Source organism: Procambarus clarkii, chromosome 45 (assembly GCF_040958095.1).
Source record: "Procambarus clarkii isolate CNS0578487 chromosome 45, FALCON_Pclarkii_2.0, whole genome shotgun sequence".
NCBI classification, from domain to species: domain Eukaryota; kingdom Metazoa; phylum Arthropoda; class Malacostraca; order Decapoda; family Cambaridae; genus Procambarus; species Procambarus clarkii.
In genome coordinates this window covers 17382390-17397442 of record NC_091194.1, presented here as the reverse complement: position 1 = coordinate 17397442, position 15053 = coordinate 17382390, and the positions used below count along the sequence as shown (strand labels likewise).

The following is a 15053-nucleotide window of genomic DNA, read 5'->3' as shown; positions in this document are numbered from 1 at the left end:
AATATCATATATATTCACAGTACTGAAGCAGTAGAAATGTCATGGTATAAATATGGTGCTGGTAAGGACACAACCACAATCCCTCAACCACAACTACGACCAATTAGAGTCGATCTTGTGAAAACGAGAGAGAGACAGGAGCATCAGAAGACAAGGGGCGGTGAGGAGGACTAGAGTGAAGCTGCGACTCGAACTCCCGGCTCCAGGAAGGGACTCTGGCTCAACTCCTTCACTATGCCCGTTGTGGAGAGCCGCATGCTTCTCTCCTGCAAACAAAAAATTATTTCCAGTAATATTAAGATCAATTTTAATAAGAATGATTCAAATATTAATAATTTTAATTATTATTATTATTATTATTGTTATTATTATAAAAAATCATGATAATGTTTTCAATATTTGCGTGAGTTAAAAGTGTGCAGGGTTCAGAAAGAAATTTTATGCCAGTTTATGAAATACAGTTGATATCTTTTATATGTTGGTCATGTTTCCTTGGTCATACACTACTACATCTAAACTACCTGTCCAGTACTGCCAGACCCATGCTACCTGTCCAGTACTACCTGTCCAGTACTACCAGACCCATACTACCTGTGAGGGAATGTAGATTCCCTCAGCTAGTTTTCCTAGTTTTCTAGAGTAGGCTAGTCGCTTTAGGGACTCTAGTCAAGAAGTTTTCAAACTAACATACACTTGTGGGGTGTTGGATGAAAGCTCTTGCTATGAACTCTATGATCCGTGTATTGCTCTTGCATACACGGACTGTCATTTAAGGCTAGTCAGAAGTCTGTGATTGCTCTGTAGAGAGAATTACATAAATTTTCCTGTTTCTGTGAAAATAGGATGGGAGTTGGGAGTGAAGTGGTGTGAGTGGGTACTTGACTCTCCCAACAGTTTTAGAGGTGGTGGGGACAGTGGGGTGAACGTTGCCCCCCCCCCACCATGTGAGACAGGCAGTCATTGTCTTTAGGCCTCCCCCTCCTTGTGACGTCACGAGACGCCTGAGGGTGAGGGAGGCCTGTGATTGGTTTAGGCATCTCTGCTCCTAGCTGAGTTTTGGCGCGAACAGCGGTGATTGGAAGCGGCACCATGGAGTTGTGCCGGCTTTGTGCTGATTGATCAAGACAAGGTAGGGGGGGGGGGGGAGAGATGGGCATTTTGAGTTCCCTTAGCCCGCCAAATAGTCCGTTTGAGCTGAGCAGCGAGCTAGAGGAAGACACAGCTGGGTGGAGGTGGCAGCCTGCCACCTCCACCCCCGTTAATCGCTGTGTCATTCTTTAGTTTCTCATCGTGGATGGCACTCCTGCCATCCTGGGTTGTGTCAAGGCCCAATTTGTGTGAAATTGGGGCCGATGTGACAAACTAAGAGACAGTTACATTGTTAACCCATGAGGCAGCTGGCCTCATGGTGTATCAGATTGATCCCTCATCCCTCGGGTCTGAGTATCCTGTCTAGAGTAAATGGACAATGGACAATTGGTGGAATAAGGGCAGTGTAAGTGAGGTGTTATTACAGGCCCCTGTTGGACTTGGTATTCCACCATGTTGGGTCCGCCATGTGGTGACGCCACCGGCCATTGTCGCCCGAGTGTACAAGTGAGCATGCTGGTATGATGGGGTGTAAAGTGATCTCCCATCCACGTGTGTATGCCTGTAGGCGCCAGCCAGCCAGCCCGCGGGCCACCCCAGGCCACCCGCGCCGCCCATCTTGGCCAGCCGCTGGGGGGGGGGCCACCCCGGCCAAACCCCACCCCACGCCGCGCGTCAGCTCAGCCCGGGTGGGGTGCTGTGTCGTCATGCGCTACCCGTGGCCACCCCTTAGGGCCACAAGGTGGCCACATGCTTTGGCCACCTTCCCTGGACATTCTAGGGCCACACCTCGCACGAGGAGCGAGCTAGGAGTTTACAGCCAGAGAAGTAGTGACCAGGGAAAGGATTGTTGAGGATTTGAAGAGTCGTGAGTACAATTATCATTGTGTAACAGTGTGTTGAGGACCGGTGGAAATTCCGGTAAAAGCTGTGTTGTCCCATAGCCCTGCCAGGCTAGGGAAGCAGCTGAGTGACAGCTGTCAGTGGCATGTCCAGGTGACTGGTAGGGCGGTACCTGGAGATGGATGTTGTACACGGGACCACACTGTAGATATATATAGTTATATATAAGTGTGTAGACTGACTGAGGTATGTAACCGGTCAGTGTAGAGATTTATCATATGAATGATCCAGTTGTCGATTCTATATAATCGGTCAGACTGGATTAGTGCTATGGAGTACCAGCATGTAAAATTATTATCATTGCAGAGGTAGGCAGGCCAGCGATGCAGGGATGTCAGTGGATACCCTGAGGTCTGTGTAGTTAGAGATACATTTATCTGGTGATATAATTTTCATTGATTATGTGAATGCCATTGCTAAGTGTTCATTTGCATGTTATGTACTGTGTTGTGTGGTGAGTCAGTAGATGTGATTGCTGACTGATTGCCTAATGATGTCATTTGCATGTGGGGTATGCTGACGGCATCATTATGTTACAGGTTTGTGCAGTGTTGTTATCAGGTATACAATATTACTGCCCTAGGAGCTGTGTTGAGGGTTTAAGCGACCTCTATGATTATTCAGGGGAATTCACAGTACTTAATGAGAGCAGGCAATTGATTTGTTAATTGCCTTGCTGAGGTAAGTGTGTGCTCACAGTAGTCCTTTGCAACGGTTGCAAGATAAGGGGGGGCAGTAATATTGGTATACTCTTGTTGTTGCCAAACCGTGTGTCATTACTGTGTGGGCACAGTAATTAACGAGTTGCAGTAGCCGCAACCGTATGTGGGCAGTGCATTTGTGTTGTTATGCATGCCGTAGTAAGTGTGACCTATGTAACACTGGGGTTACTTTGTTTCTTTAAGTTGTGTCGAGGACTTAAGGATTCAGTGAGTTAATTAAAGGGGTAATTAACTGGATAAGTGGTGCACACTTATTGTTTAGTGAGTGAGAGCTGTTATAGGAGAACAGCATTGAGCTTGAGTGAGATACGTCTCGGGAGCAATTAATTGTCTGTGTGACAACTAATTGACCACTCTAGCTAATTATGTAATTAGCCTTCTCATCATGAATTCACGTAGTGGGAGAGGATCTGTCAGAGTCTGTCAGTATTTGTGTTAACGGAATTTGCTCGGGACTAATTACCTTTCTGGGGTATAGCAATTAGTGGCTCATGATAATTAGTGGAGTAATTAACGTCTGGAGTCTTGAGGACTCAGATGACTCGGTAAAGCGAGGTCATGGAGCTAGCATAAATCGTTATATTAATCATATCCTGTCTGAGGACAGTGGATTAAGAGGCACACATGTTAATTAGGGTAATTAACTCCTCTCCCGTGAATTCGCAGTGTTTGATGAGACCTGCTTAGGCAGTGCGGAGTGTGACGTGTTTATGTATGATTAATTATCGGTCCTGGTGACAGTTAATTAATTGCTCGGAGTTAATTAGGGTAATTAACACTCAGTAAAGTAAATTTTGACACAGACTGTTGAGAAGCTACCAAGTTAGGGTAGGTTTAGTTATCGTAACTCAATGGGGATGTAATTAGTGGTCCGTTTGACCTTAATTAGAATTACTCACTGAATACTTGCAAGGAATCAAGTGTGATGTAATATAAGAGAGTTTTGAGTTATTGTTAACAAGATGACATGTGTTAAGAGAGACAAGTGTTAATGATTAACGTAGAGTACCATCATGTTGTCTATGAGAGACAATTGGTTGTAATTAATGTAATTAATCACATAATCAATTTTGTAATTGATTGAGGCAATTTCTTTTGTTTATCGTCTGGTGACGAGAATAGAGTAACTTAAGGATTACTGGAGCTGTGTCCTAGAATCCCACCTTGCCTGACTTTGTTTACTGTTTACAGTGCAACTTCTTGTAGGGAGTTGCAAAGAGTGTTCACACTAGGTTGTGATAGGGGGAGTCACTGTAGGACTACCCGCCTAGTTACGTGGGTCTCTCCTGTTGGGCGGGAGGACCCGTAAGCTTGTGATTATAGTATCCGTCACCGGGAAGCCGTGACAATATTGATTGCATGCTTGTGTCTTCAGTGGGCACCATTGTTCAGTTAGTTCACTTGTCAGCCCGAAGTGTCAGCAAGATGGAGCCTGCTGTCACTTCTCAAGGGGCTGTTGAATAGCTGTGTTGCAATTGCCACTGGATGGACAATAACATAACCACTCACTGTGGTGTAACTTAGTCTGTGATATTTTTTTTATTTGCAATATTGCGTCGTCAGTGAGCACACCTGTGTTCAGGTTAGTTCAGTGTGCAGACGCACAGCAAGGGTTGCTATTTAGCTGTCTGTTATCGTGCCACTGGATGGACATTAACGTAACGTAAACTCGGTAATGTAGTAGTTAGTCTCTTGTTATTAATAAATTGTTATGTTATAGAAAACGGTCTTTGATGTCAACCCTTCAACCATTCTTTTCCACCCATTGTTCTGCTTTATACGATTGAATGTTGATGTGATCTTGATATGACGGCTGTTCTTGGGAATTCGAATTCCAATTCATAGCGCCACATCAAATATAAATATTTGATTGAGAGAACCCGTCGGTTACCCTGTATTAGTTTTAACGTCCTGTTTAACTAGGAGGAGCCAGCGGCCTATTGTGGACAGGTTTTCACCCCTAGTGGTGGAGGCCTGGGGGTTTGCTCCCGCTTTTCCTTTTTCTATTGGACTCATGCTTAACTGCCGTGAGCAGCCTTTAAACTTGTAGTCCACCTCCTAAGGGAGGTAGGCGTAGAAAAAAATCTCAATACCTGTCCAGTACTACCTGTCCAGTACTACCAGACCCATACTACCTGTCCAGTACTACCTGTCCAGTACTACCAGACCCATACTACCTGTCCAGTACTACCTGTCCAGTACTACCTGTCCAGTACTACCTGTCCAGTACTACCAGACCCATACTACCTGTCCAGTACTACCTGTCCAGTACTACCTGTCCAGTACTACCAGACCCATACTACCTGTCCAGTACTACCTGTCCAGTACTACCAGACCCATACTACCTGTCCAGTACTACCTGTCCAGTACTACCTGTCCAGTACTACCTGTCCAGTACTACCTGTCCAGTACTACCAGACCCATACTACCTGTCCAGTACTACCAGACCCATACTACCTGTCCAGTACTACCTGTCCAGTACTACCTGTCCAGTACTACCAGACCCATACTACCTGTCCAGTACTACCTGTCCAGTACTACCTGTCCAGTACTACCAGACCCATACTACCTGTCCAGTACTACCAGACCCATACTACCTGTCCAGTACTACCTGTCCAGTACTACCTGTCCAGTACTACCACACCCACACAGCCAGGCCCACCAGGTCCCCCAGTACACTACCAGGCCCACCAGGTCCCCCAGTACACTACCAGGCCCACCTGGTCCCCAGTACACTACCAGGCCCACCAGGTCCCCAGTACACAACCAGGCCCACCAGGTCCCCCAGTACACTATCAGGCCCACCTGGTCCCCAGTACACTACCAGGCCCACCAGGTCCCCAGTACACTACCAGGCCCACCAGGTCCCCAGTACACTACCAGGCCCACCAGGTCCCCCAGTACACTACCAGGCCCACCTGGTCCCCAGTACACTACCAGGCCCACCAGGTCCCCAGTACACTACTAGGCCCACCAGGTCCCCAGTACACTATCAGGCCCACCAGGTCCCCCAGTACACTACCAGGCCCACCAGGTCCCCCAGTACACTACCAGGCCCACCTGGTCCCCAGTACACTACCAGGCCCACCAGGTCCCCCAGTACACTACCAGGCCCACCAGGTCCCCAGTACACTACCAGGCCCACCAGGTCCCCCAGTACACTACCAGGCCCACCAGGTCCCCAGTACACTACCAGGCCCACCTGGTCCCCAGTACACTACCAGGCCCACCAGGTCCCCAGTACACTACCAGGCCCACCAGGTCCCCCAGTACACTACCAGGCCCACCTGGTCCCCCAGTACACTACCAGGCCCACCTGATCCCCAGTACACTACCAGGCCCACCAGGTCCCCAGTACACTACCAGGCCCACCAGGTCCCCCAGTACACTACCAGGCCCACCAGGTCCCCCAGTACACTACCAGGCCCACCAGGTCCCCCAGTACACTACCAGACCCACCAGGTCCCCAGTACACTACCAGGCCCACCAGGTCCCCCAGTACACTACCAGGCCCACCAGGTCCCCCAGTACACTACCAGGCCCACCTTGTCCCCAGTACACTACCAGGCCCACCAGGTCCCCCAGTACACTACCAGGCCCACCAGGTCCCCAGTACACTACCAGGCCCACCAGGTCCCCCAGTACACTACCAGGCCCACCAGGTCCCCAGTACACTACCAGGCCCACCTGGTCCCCAGTACACTACCAGGCCCACCAGGTCCCCAGTACACTACCAGGCCCACCAGGTCCCCCAGTACACTACCAGGCCCACCTGGTCCCCCAGTACACTACCAGGCCCACCTGGTCCCCAGTACACTACCAGGCCCACCAGGTCCCCAGTACACTACCAGGCCCACCAGGTCCCCCAGTACACTACCAGGCCCACCAGGTCCCCAGTACACTACCAGGCCCACACAGCCAGGCCCACCAGGTCCCCCGTACACTACCAGGCCCACCAGGTCCCCAGTACACTACCAGGCCCACCAGGTCCCCAGTACACTACCAGGCCCACCAGGTCCCCAGTACACTACCAGGCCCACCAGGTCCCCAGTACACTACCAGGCCCACCAGGTCCCCAGTACACTACCAGGCCCACCAGGTCCCCAGTACACTACCAGGCCCACCAGGTCCCCAGTACACTACCAGGCCCACCAGGTCCCCAGTACACTACCAGGCCCACCAGGTCCCCAGTACACTACCAGGCCCACCAGGTCCCCAGTACACTACCAGGCCCACCAGGTCCCCAGTACACTACCTAGCCCACCAGGTCCCCAGTACACTACCAGACCCACACAGCCAGGCCCACCAGGTCCCCAGTACACTACCAGACCCACCAGGTCCCCAGTACACTACCAGGCCCACCAGGTCCCCAGTACACTACCAGGCCCACCAGGTCCCCAGTACACTACCAGACCCACACAGCCAGGCCCACCAGGTCCCCAGTACACTACCAGACCCACCAGGTCCCCAGTACACTACCAGGCCCACCAGGTCCCCAGTACACTACCAGGCCCACCAGGTCCCCAGTGTCGGAAAATCCGACACCATTTAATATCATACAGATAATAGCTGTATTACCAACAAGTTACCCATAGAAAACGTAACTTGTAGTGGAATTACCATCTAAAGAAAACGGGATATCATCACCACACACTATTATAATTCACCACCTATTATGGTGGGAATTATTCTTAAATACATTAGTCTTTGGACTTTACCATCATAAAAACATCTTATATAAATTAACTTAATTATCAATATTAAAGTAGAGTAAATGTGACCCTTCTATCACTTTCTGAAATCTGGACAAAGTAGGCCAGGCGTCAGTGAGGAAGGAGGGCAGCCATTGTTGTGTCACCTCCGAGACGTGTGGAGCAAATTTAGCTCCTATCATATCTGGACAATGTCGGCCAGTAACGTCAATAGTATGGAGTGTTAAACAGCCATTGTTGATACGAGACCAGAGGCTCACACGGGAGCAAATTCGGCTCCTGTTAATTTTACTTGGACGTAGTGTTATGGAAACCAAAGGTACCATCTCCAACACGATGTCTACAATTCAAGTTAAGTGTTCTTTCCGAAACCCGTTTATCATTCATTTATGGCCATTAATGTCAGGATATAGGGTGACCCGGTTAGATCACGTGGAAGCCTCAAACTAAAGGTATTTAAACCAGGTCTTCATGTTCCATGTTCAGTTTTCTCTGAAATACTTGTCATATATAGGATTCTGGCTTCACAGCTAGCGCACTTTTGACAGGTCAAGACGAGGAAGCAAGATTTGTGCACCAGTTACTGGGTGATATGGAAGCTACCTCAAAGAGGATAATTTGGTGTCTACACCCTAGTTATACCTGGTGGACTAACCTGCTGTACTATAAGATAAGGAACCTCTTCAATGTATGTAGTTACTGTAGTTTGATTGGCTGCATATATATTAATTTAATAACCCCCCTAATGTGTAGAGGATCGATTTGTGAGATTATGAGATTATTGCAGAAATACAGTCCACTTATCATTATACAAATTGCTATCGAAGTATATAAATTAACGTAAATATAAATTCATATAAATTAAATAAATATAAATCTCACAGGTCGGTTCCCACATTATTTGGTCATCTTCGAACCGGATGACGGAATATTTGATCCTTTGAACCCACATTTGGTCATCTTAGTACCGGATGAACCAGTTAACCAGTGGATTCATTAAATATACTAGTGCAGTGTTATTTAAACAAAGGCCAGCCAGTCAAAGACAGCGCCTCGTGGGAGCTCAGGAGCCCCGCTCAGTTCAGATCAGCCTTAGTCAGCGGTTTCATGCACACCCACAGATTTGGTGGAGTGTTATTCTGTGAAATGACAGCGCTAATATAGAAGCCAGCCAAATTAGTGGCTGTGTCCTCGCAAGATTGTTCACGGATTTCGTGGTGTTACATTTCGCGAGAGATTATCTACGAATTTTGTGGAGTTTATTTCGCGAGGTCACTAATAATATTTAATACTTCTTGATAATATTAGAAGTTTCATAGAGGCTAATTAAGAGGCTATTATCAATAATTGTGTATATTATTTCTCCAAAATAGAGAATTATTTAATATATATTGCACTAGTGATCACAGTATAATATTTACTAATTGCCAACCCACAACAGGGTAGGATATTAACCATTGACTAGTTGAACTATTATTGCTCATCCTAGTCCCATTATTACCATAGTCAGTTGTACTATATTCAATAACCTAACACCATTAATGAATGGTCCAGACCCTATTTTGGGTGTAATTTTTATCAACTCGAGTTGAGTTGTGTATATAATAATTTACTTATGATCATTACACCTTTGAGTGATTAATTAGTGTCAATTCCATCCTAGGGTGATATAGAAGAGCTAACCTAAAGGTACTTCCAGTGACACTGGTTTATCACTCAAATCATTAGTGTGTATGATTGTATATATATAATGTGTATTAATTTTAAGTGCTAACCTCTAGTAGAGGTAGGATTACAGCCTAGTGAGTGCAGAATTTACCCTAGGCTACCATTAGTGTTTGTTCAGTATTATGAGCAGCCCAAGTACAAGTCCCACAAGGCTTCACCAACGAGCCAGTATGGATAATGCAGGGAGAATGAAAAGAACCCTTGCAGGTCTTAAAGGCCACTTAACAAGACAGATCAAGAAATGTGAAGATTTGTCACAACAATCAACAGTTGATTATGCTGACCTGGAAAGCTATTATCAAGCAGCTGCAGGTAAATTTGAGCAAATCAAATGTCAAATAGCAACATATGTGGCTGAACTTGCCAACACCAATTTATCAGAAACAGAAATAGACGACATTATGGTTGATCTTGCGAATTATGAAGATCACACTCAGGCCACGTTACAGCCTTATGTCAAATTAATTGCCCAGAACAAGGCAACAGCAACAACAACAACAGTTGCATCTAATACGAGTCAAGCAGAAGCTCGACTCCCTCCAATTAATTTACCCACTTTCTCAGGAAAAGATGAGGAAGATTGGGATGAATTTTGGAACAAATTCGTTGACCTTGTAGACTCAAAACAATCTTTACCAAAGAGTAGTAAATTCTCTTATTTGTAAGGCCAATTATCAGGTGAGGCTAAAACAGTAGTATCCCATCTGAGATTAACTAATGACGGCTATGATCTGGCAGTAAAACTCCTCAAGGATAATTATGCTGATCCAGAAGTAAGAACATCACATTTAGTTCATGAGCTGTTGCATTTACCCCCACCGGAGGCTTCAGCTGATTCACTCCAAGTTTTCAAGCTGGAGATAGAATCATTGATCAATGCCCTCAGCCTGACAGCAGATACAAACGGGGCTGAGTGGGTCTTGAAAATAATTGTCCAGGAGAAAATACCTAGGGACATATTGAGACAAATGAGTGCTCATTACAATAAAAGCATCTTATCTATGAATGAAATATCTGAAGGTTTAAAGTCAGTAGTTCATCAATTACGAACACATGACAAATTAAAACCACCAAGTAAACCCTCAGAAACTAATAATAGTAAACCACAGAGTACCAAAGGTACTCCAAATCAATCTAGACAATATAATTCAACACCAAAGTGGAACAGTGGCAGTGTGGGCGTATATGCAGTGGGACCCTCCAAGCCTATAGTTACTGTGTCATCCAAGAACGTGACACCAAAGGGTACTGGAAGCTATGGAACATGTTTGTTCTGCAATGAGAAACATTCAATGTACCACTGCTCTAATTTTCCTGATAGTGACGCCCGTGTTGAGCGACTCAAAGATTTGCAACATTGCACGAGGTGCCTCAGGAAACATAACATCAAGGACTGTGATACCCAATTACACACCTGTAATAGGTGTAACAAAGGTCAGCACCATGCAGCATTGTGCAGAGACACCAAAACAACGTCTCCAAATCCCAAGGTGGAAGATAGCATTCCCACCACAGTACAGTACTGCAAGGTGCAACAAACAAACAGTGTCCAATCGGCAAAGTCTAAAGGTAATACGACTTTGCCTACTGCCCAAATTACCATCCTGAATAAGAGGGCCAAGGTCCATACCCGTGGGTTGTTTGACCAAGGATCCCAGAGAACATATATCACTAAAAAGCTGGCAGATGAATTACAATTAAGGCCTGTAGCCCAGATGTCATTCAACATCTCAGGGTTTGTAACAGATGCAGGACCTCAAGTCTACCAGGTGGTACAACCATCAGTACGTTTAGGCAGGTACGTCTGTCGAGTACAAGCCATTGTGGTGGACAAAATACCAGTAGACCTACAAGTTCAAGGTCTGAGAGCAACAGCCAAATTCCTGAGAAATAGAGGAATAAAATTGGCAGATAATATTAAGTCTGATCACCTCACTGACTTCGGTCTCCTTGTTGGGACAGACTATTGTCATCGATTCATCGGTAGCCCTACTAAATATCAGGGTATAACCATGTTAAACTCTGCAGGAGGTAAATTACTCTCAGGCCCAGTATCAAGCCTGAGGAGACCTATGCCTGCAGATAAGCAATACCAGTAGAGATCTAAATTTGTCAGCTGATTATATTTCTCCAGTAGCATTATACTAAGGAGATTACAGCTGACTATAGTAACAGAGGTTGATGTTAGTATCATCATTTAAAGCTGAAGATGAGTTCATGAGGCCTCAGTGGCAAATCAGTGAACAGTAGCCTAAAACAGCTACAAGTCACTGCGACCAATGTCACTGATCCCACTGCAGTCCCAGAACCATACTTTACTTTAATGATGAGCTATTCAATCTTCTGAATCAATTAACTAAATTAAACCCCAATAAATCTGATGACTGATTTGATACATTTATTATTTAATCAAGATGAATTCCATGGGCTTCAGTGTTTATATATCAGTGACCAGTTACCTGAAGAAACTTCAAGTTATATCTAATGTCACTGATCTCACTGCAGTCCCTGAATCATACTTGACTGTAGTACTTGATCACATTCAGTCTTCTGGGTTAAATAATATGTAATAAGGCTTGAATATTAGCCTTTCAAGAGTTGACAGGGAAATGAAATCGCATTAGACTTCTAACCCCTACAACTCTAGTACGGGACATCCGTCCTGTACGAACAAACGCACAAATGTGTGATTACTAACTACTAACATCAAATTAATCTAATAATTCGAAGGAGGAGTATCGGTGTTCGTCTGTTCTAAAGAGGACTTCGACCCGTGAGCAGCCCCTGGGGAATTATGTCGGAAAATTCGACACCATTTAATATCATACAGATAATAGCTGTATTACCAACAAGTTACCCATAGAAAACGTAACTTGTAGTGGAATTACCATCTAAAGAAAACGGGATATCATCACCACACACTATTATAATTCACCACCTATTATGGTGGGAATTATTCTTAAATACATTAGTCTTTGGACTTTACCATCATAAAAACATCTTATATAAATTAACTTAATTATCAATATTAAAGTAGAGTAAATGTGACCCTTCTATCACTTTCTGAAATCTGGACAAAGTAGGCCAGGCGTCAGTGAGGAAGGAGGGCAGCCATTGTTGTGTCACCTCCGAGACGTGTGGAGCAAATTTAGCTCCTATCATATCTGGACAATGTCGGCCAGTAACGTCAATAGTATGGAGTGTTAAACAGCCATTGTTGATACGAGACCAGAGGCTCACACGGGAGCAAATTCGGCTCCTGTTAATTTTACTTGGACGTAGTGTTATGGAAACCAAAGGTACCATCTCCAACACGATGTCTACAATTCAAGTTAAGTGTTCTTTCCGAAACCCGTTTATCATTCATTTATGGCCATTAATGTCAGGATATAGGGTGACCCGGTTAGATCACGTGGAAGCCTCAAACTAAAGGTATTTAAACCAGGTCTTCATGTTCCATGTTCAGTTTTCTCTGAAATACTTGTCATATATAGGATTCTGGCTTCACAGCTAGCGCACTTTTGACAGGTCAAGACGAGGAAGCAAGATTTGTGCACCAGTTACTGGGTGATATGGAAGCTACCTCAAAGAGGATAATTTGGTGTCTACACCCTAGTTATACCTGGTGGACTAACCTGCTGTACTATAAGATAAGGAACCTCTTCAATGTATGTAGTTACTGTAGTTTGATTGGCTGCATATATATTAATTTAATAACCCCCCCTAATGTGTAGAGGATCGATTTGTGAGATTATGAGATTATTGCAGAAATACAGTCCACTTATCATTATACAAATTGCTATCGAAGTATATAAATTAACGTAAATATAAATTCATATAAATTAAATAAATATAAATCTCACAGGTCGGTTCCCACACCCAGTACACTACCAGGCCCACCAGGTCCCCAGTACACTACCAGGCCCACCAGGTCCCCAGTACACTACCAGGCCCACCAGGTCCCCAGTACACTACCAGGCCCACCAGGTCCCCAGTACACTACCAGACCCACCAGGTCCCCAGTACACTACCAGGCCCACCAGGTCCCCAGTACACTACCAGGCCCACCAGGTCCCCAGTACACTACCAGACCCACCAGGTCCCCAGTACACTACCAGGCCCACCAGGTCCCCAGTACACTACCAGACCCCACACAGCCAGGCCCACCAGGTCCCCAGTACACTACCAGACCCACCAGGTCCCCAGTACACTACCAGGCCCACACAGCCAGGCCCACCAGGTCCCCAGTACACTACCAGGCCCACACAGCCAGGCCCACCAGGTCCCCAGTACACTACCAGGCCCACACAGCCAGGCCCACCAGGTCCCCAGTACACTACCAGGCCCACCAGGTCCCCAGTACACTACCAGGCCCACACAGCCAGGCTCACCAGGTCCCCAGTACACTACCAGGCCCACCAGGTCCCCAGTACACTACCAGGCCCACCAGGTCCCCAGTACACTACCAGGCCCACCAGGTCCCCAGTACACTACCAGGCCCACCAGGTCCCCAGTACACAACCAGGCCCACCAGGTCCCCAGTACACTACCAGGCCCACCAGGTCCCCCAGTACACTACCAGGCCCACCAGGTCCCCAGTACACTACCAGGCCCACACTACCAGGCCCACCAGGTCCCCAGTACACTACCAGGCCCACCAGGTCCCCAGTACACTACCAGGCCCACATAGCCAGGCTCACCAGGTCCCCAGTACACTACCAGGCCCACCAGGTCCCCAGTACACTACCAGGCCCACCAGGTCCCCAGTACACTAGCAGGCCCACCAGGTCCCCAGTACACTACCAGGCCCACCAGGTCCCCAGTACACTAGCAGGCCCACCAGGTCCCCAGTACACTAGCAGGCCCACCAGGTCCCCAGTACACTACCAGGCCCACCAGGTCCCCAGTACACTACCAGGCCCACCAGGTCCCCAGTACACTACCAGGCCCACCAGGTCCCCAGTACACTACCAGGCCCACACAGCCAGGCTCACCAGGTCCCCAGTACACTACCAGGCCCACCAGGTCCCCAGTGCACTACCAGACCCACCAGGTCCCCAGTACTCTACCAGGCCCACACAGCCAGGCTCACCAGGTCCCCAGTACACTACCAGACCCACCAGGTCCCCAGTACACAGCCAGACCCACCAGGTCCCCAGTACACTACCAGGCCCACCAGGTCCCCAGTACACAGCCAGGCCCACCAGGTCCCCAGTACACTACCAGGCCCATCAGGTCCCCAGTACACTACCAGGCCCACCAGGTCCCCAGTACACTACCAGGCCCACCAGGTCCCCAGTACACTAGCAGGCCCACCAGGTCCCCAGTACACTACCAGGCCCACCAGGTCCCCAGTACACTACCAGGCCCACCAGGTCCCCAGTACACTACCAGGCCCACCAGGTCCCCAGTACACTACCAGGCCCACACAGCCAGGCTCACCAGGTCCCCAGTACACTACCAGGCCCACCAGGTCCCCAGTACACTACCAGACCCACCAGGTCCCCAGTACTCTACCAGGCCCACACAGCCAGGCTCACCAGGTCCCCAGTACACTACCAGACCCACCAGGTCCCCAGTACACAGCCAGACCCACCAGGTCCCCAGTACACTACCAGGCCCACCAGGTCCCCAGTACACAGCCAGGCCCACCAGGTCCCCAGTACACTACCAGGCCCACCAGGTCCCCAGTACACTACCAGGCCCACCAGGTCCCCAGTACACTACCAGGCCCACCAGGTCCCCAGTACACTACCAGGCCCACCAGGTCCCCAGTACACTACCAGGCCCACCAGGTCCCCAGTACACTACCAGGTACACATAGCCAGGCTCACCAGGTCCCCAGTACACTACCAGGCCCACCAGGTCCCCAGTACACTACCAGGCCCACCAGGTCCCC

General features: G+C 47.8%; 1 protein-coding gene across 1 annotated transcript in view; it reads right to left on the bottom strand.

Moving 5' to 3' along the window:
• LOC123770091 (zwei Ig domain protein zig-8) overlaps window positions 1-15053 on the bottom strand; it is a 300742-nt gene continuing 285689 nt past the window's right edge. The window contains exon 6 of the mRNA XM_069301472.1: window positions 1-266. Within this exon, the coding sequence (XP_069157573.1) occupies window positions 94-266 (173 nt within the window). The 3' untranslated portion in view covers window positions 1-93. The remainder of the gene's footprint in view (window positions 267-15053) is intronic.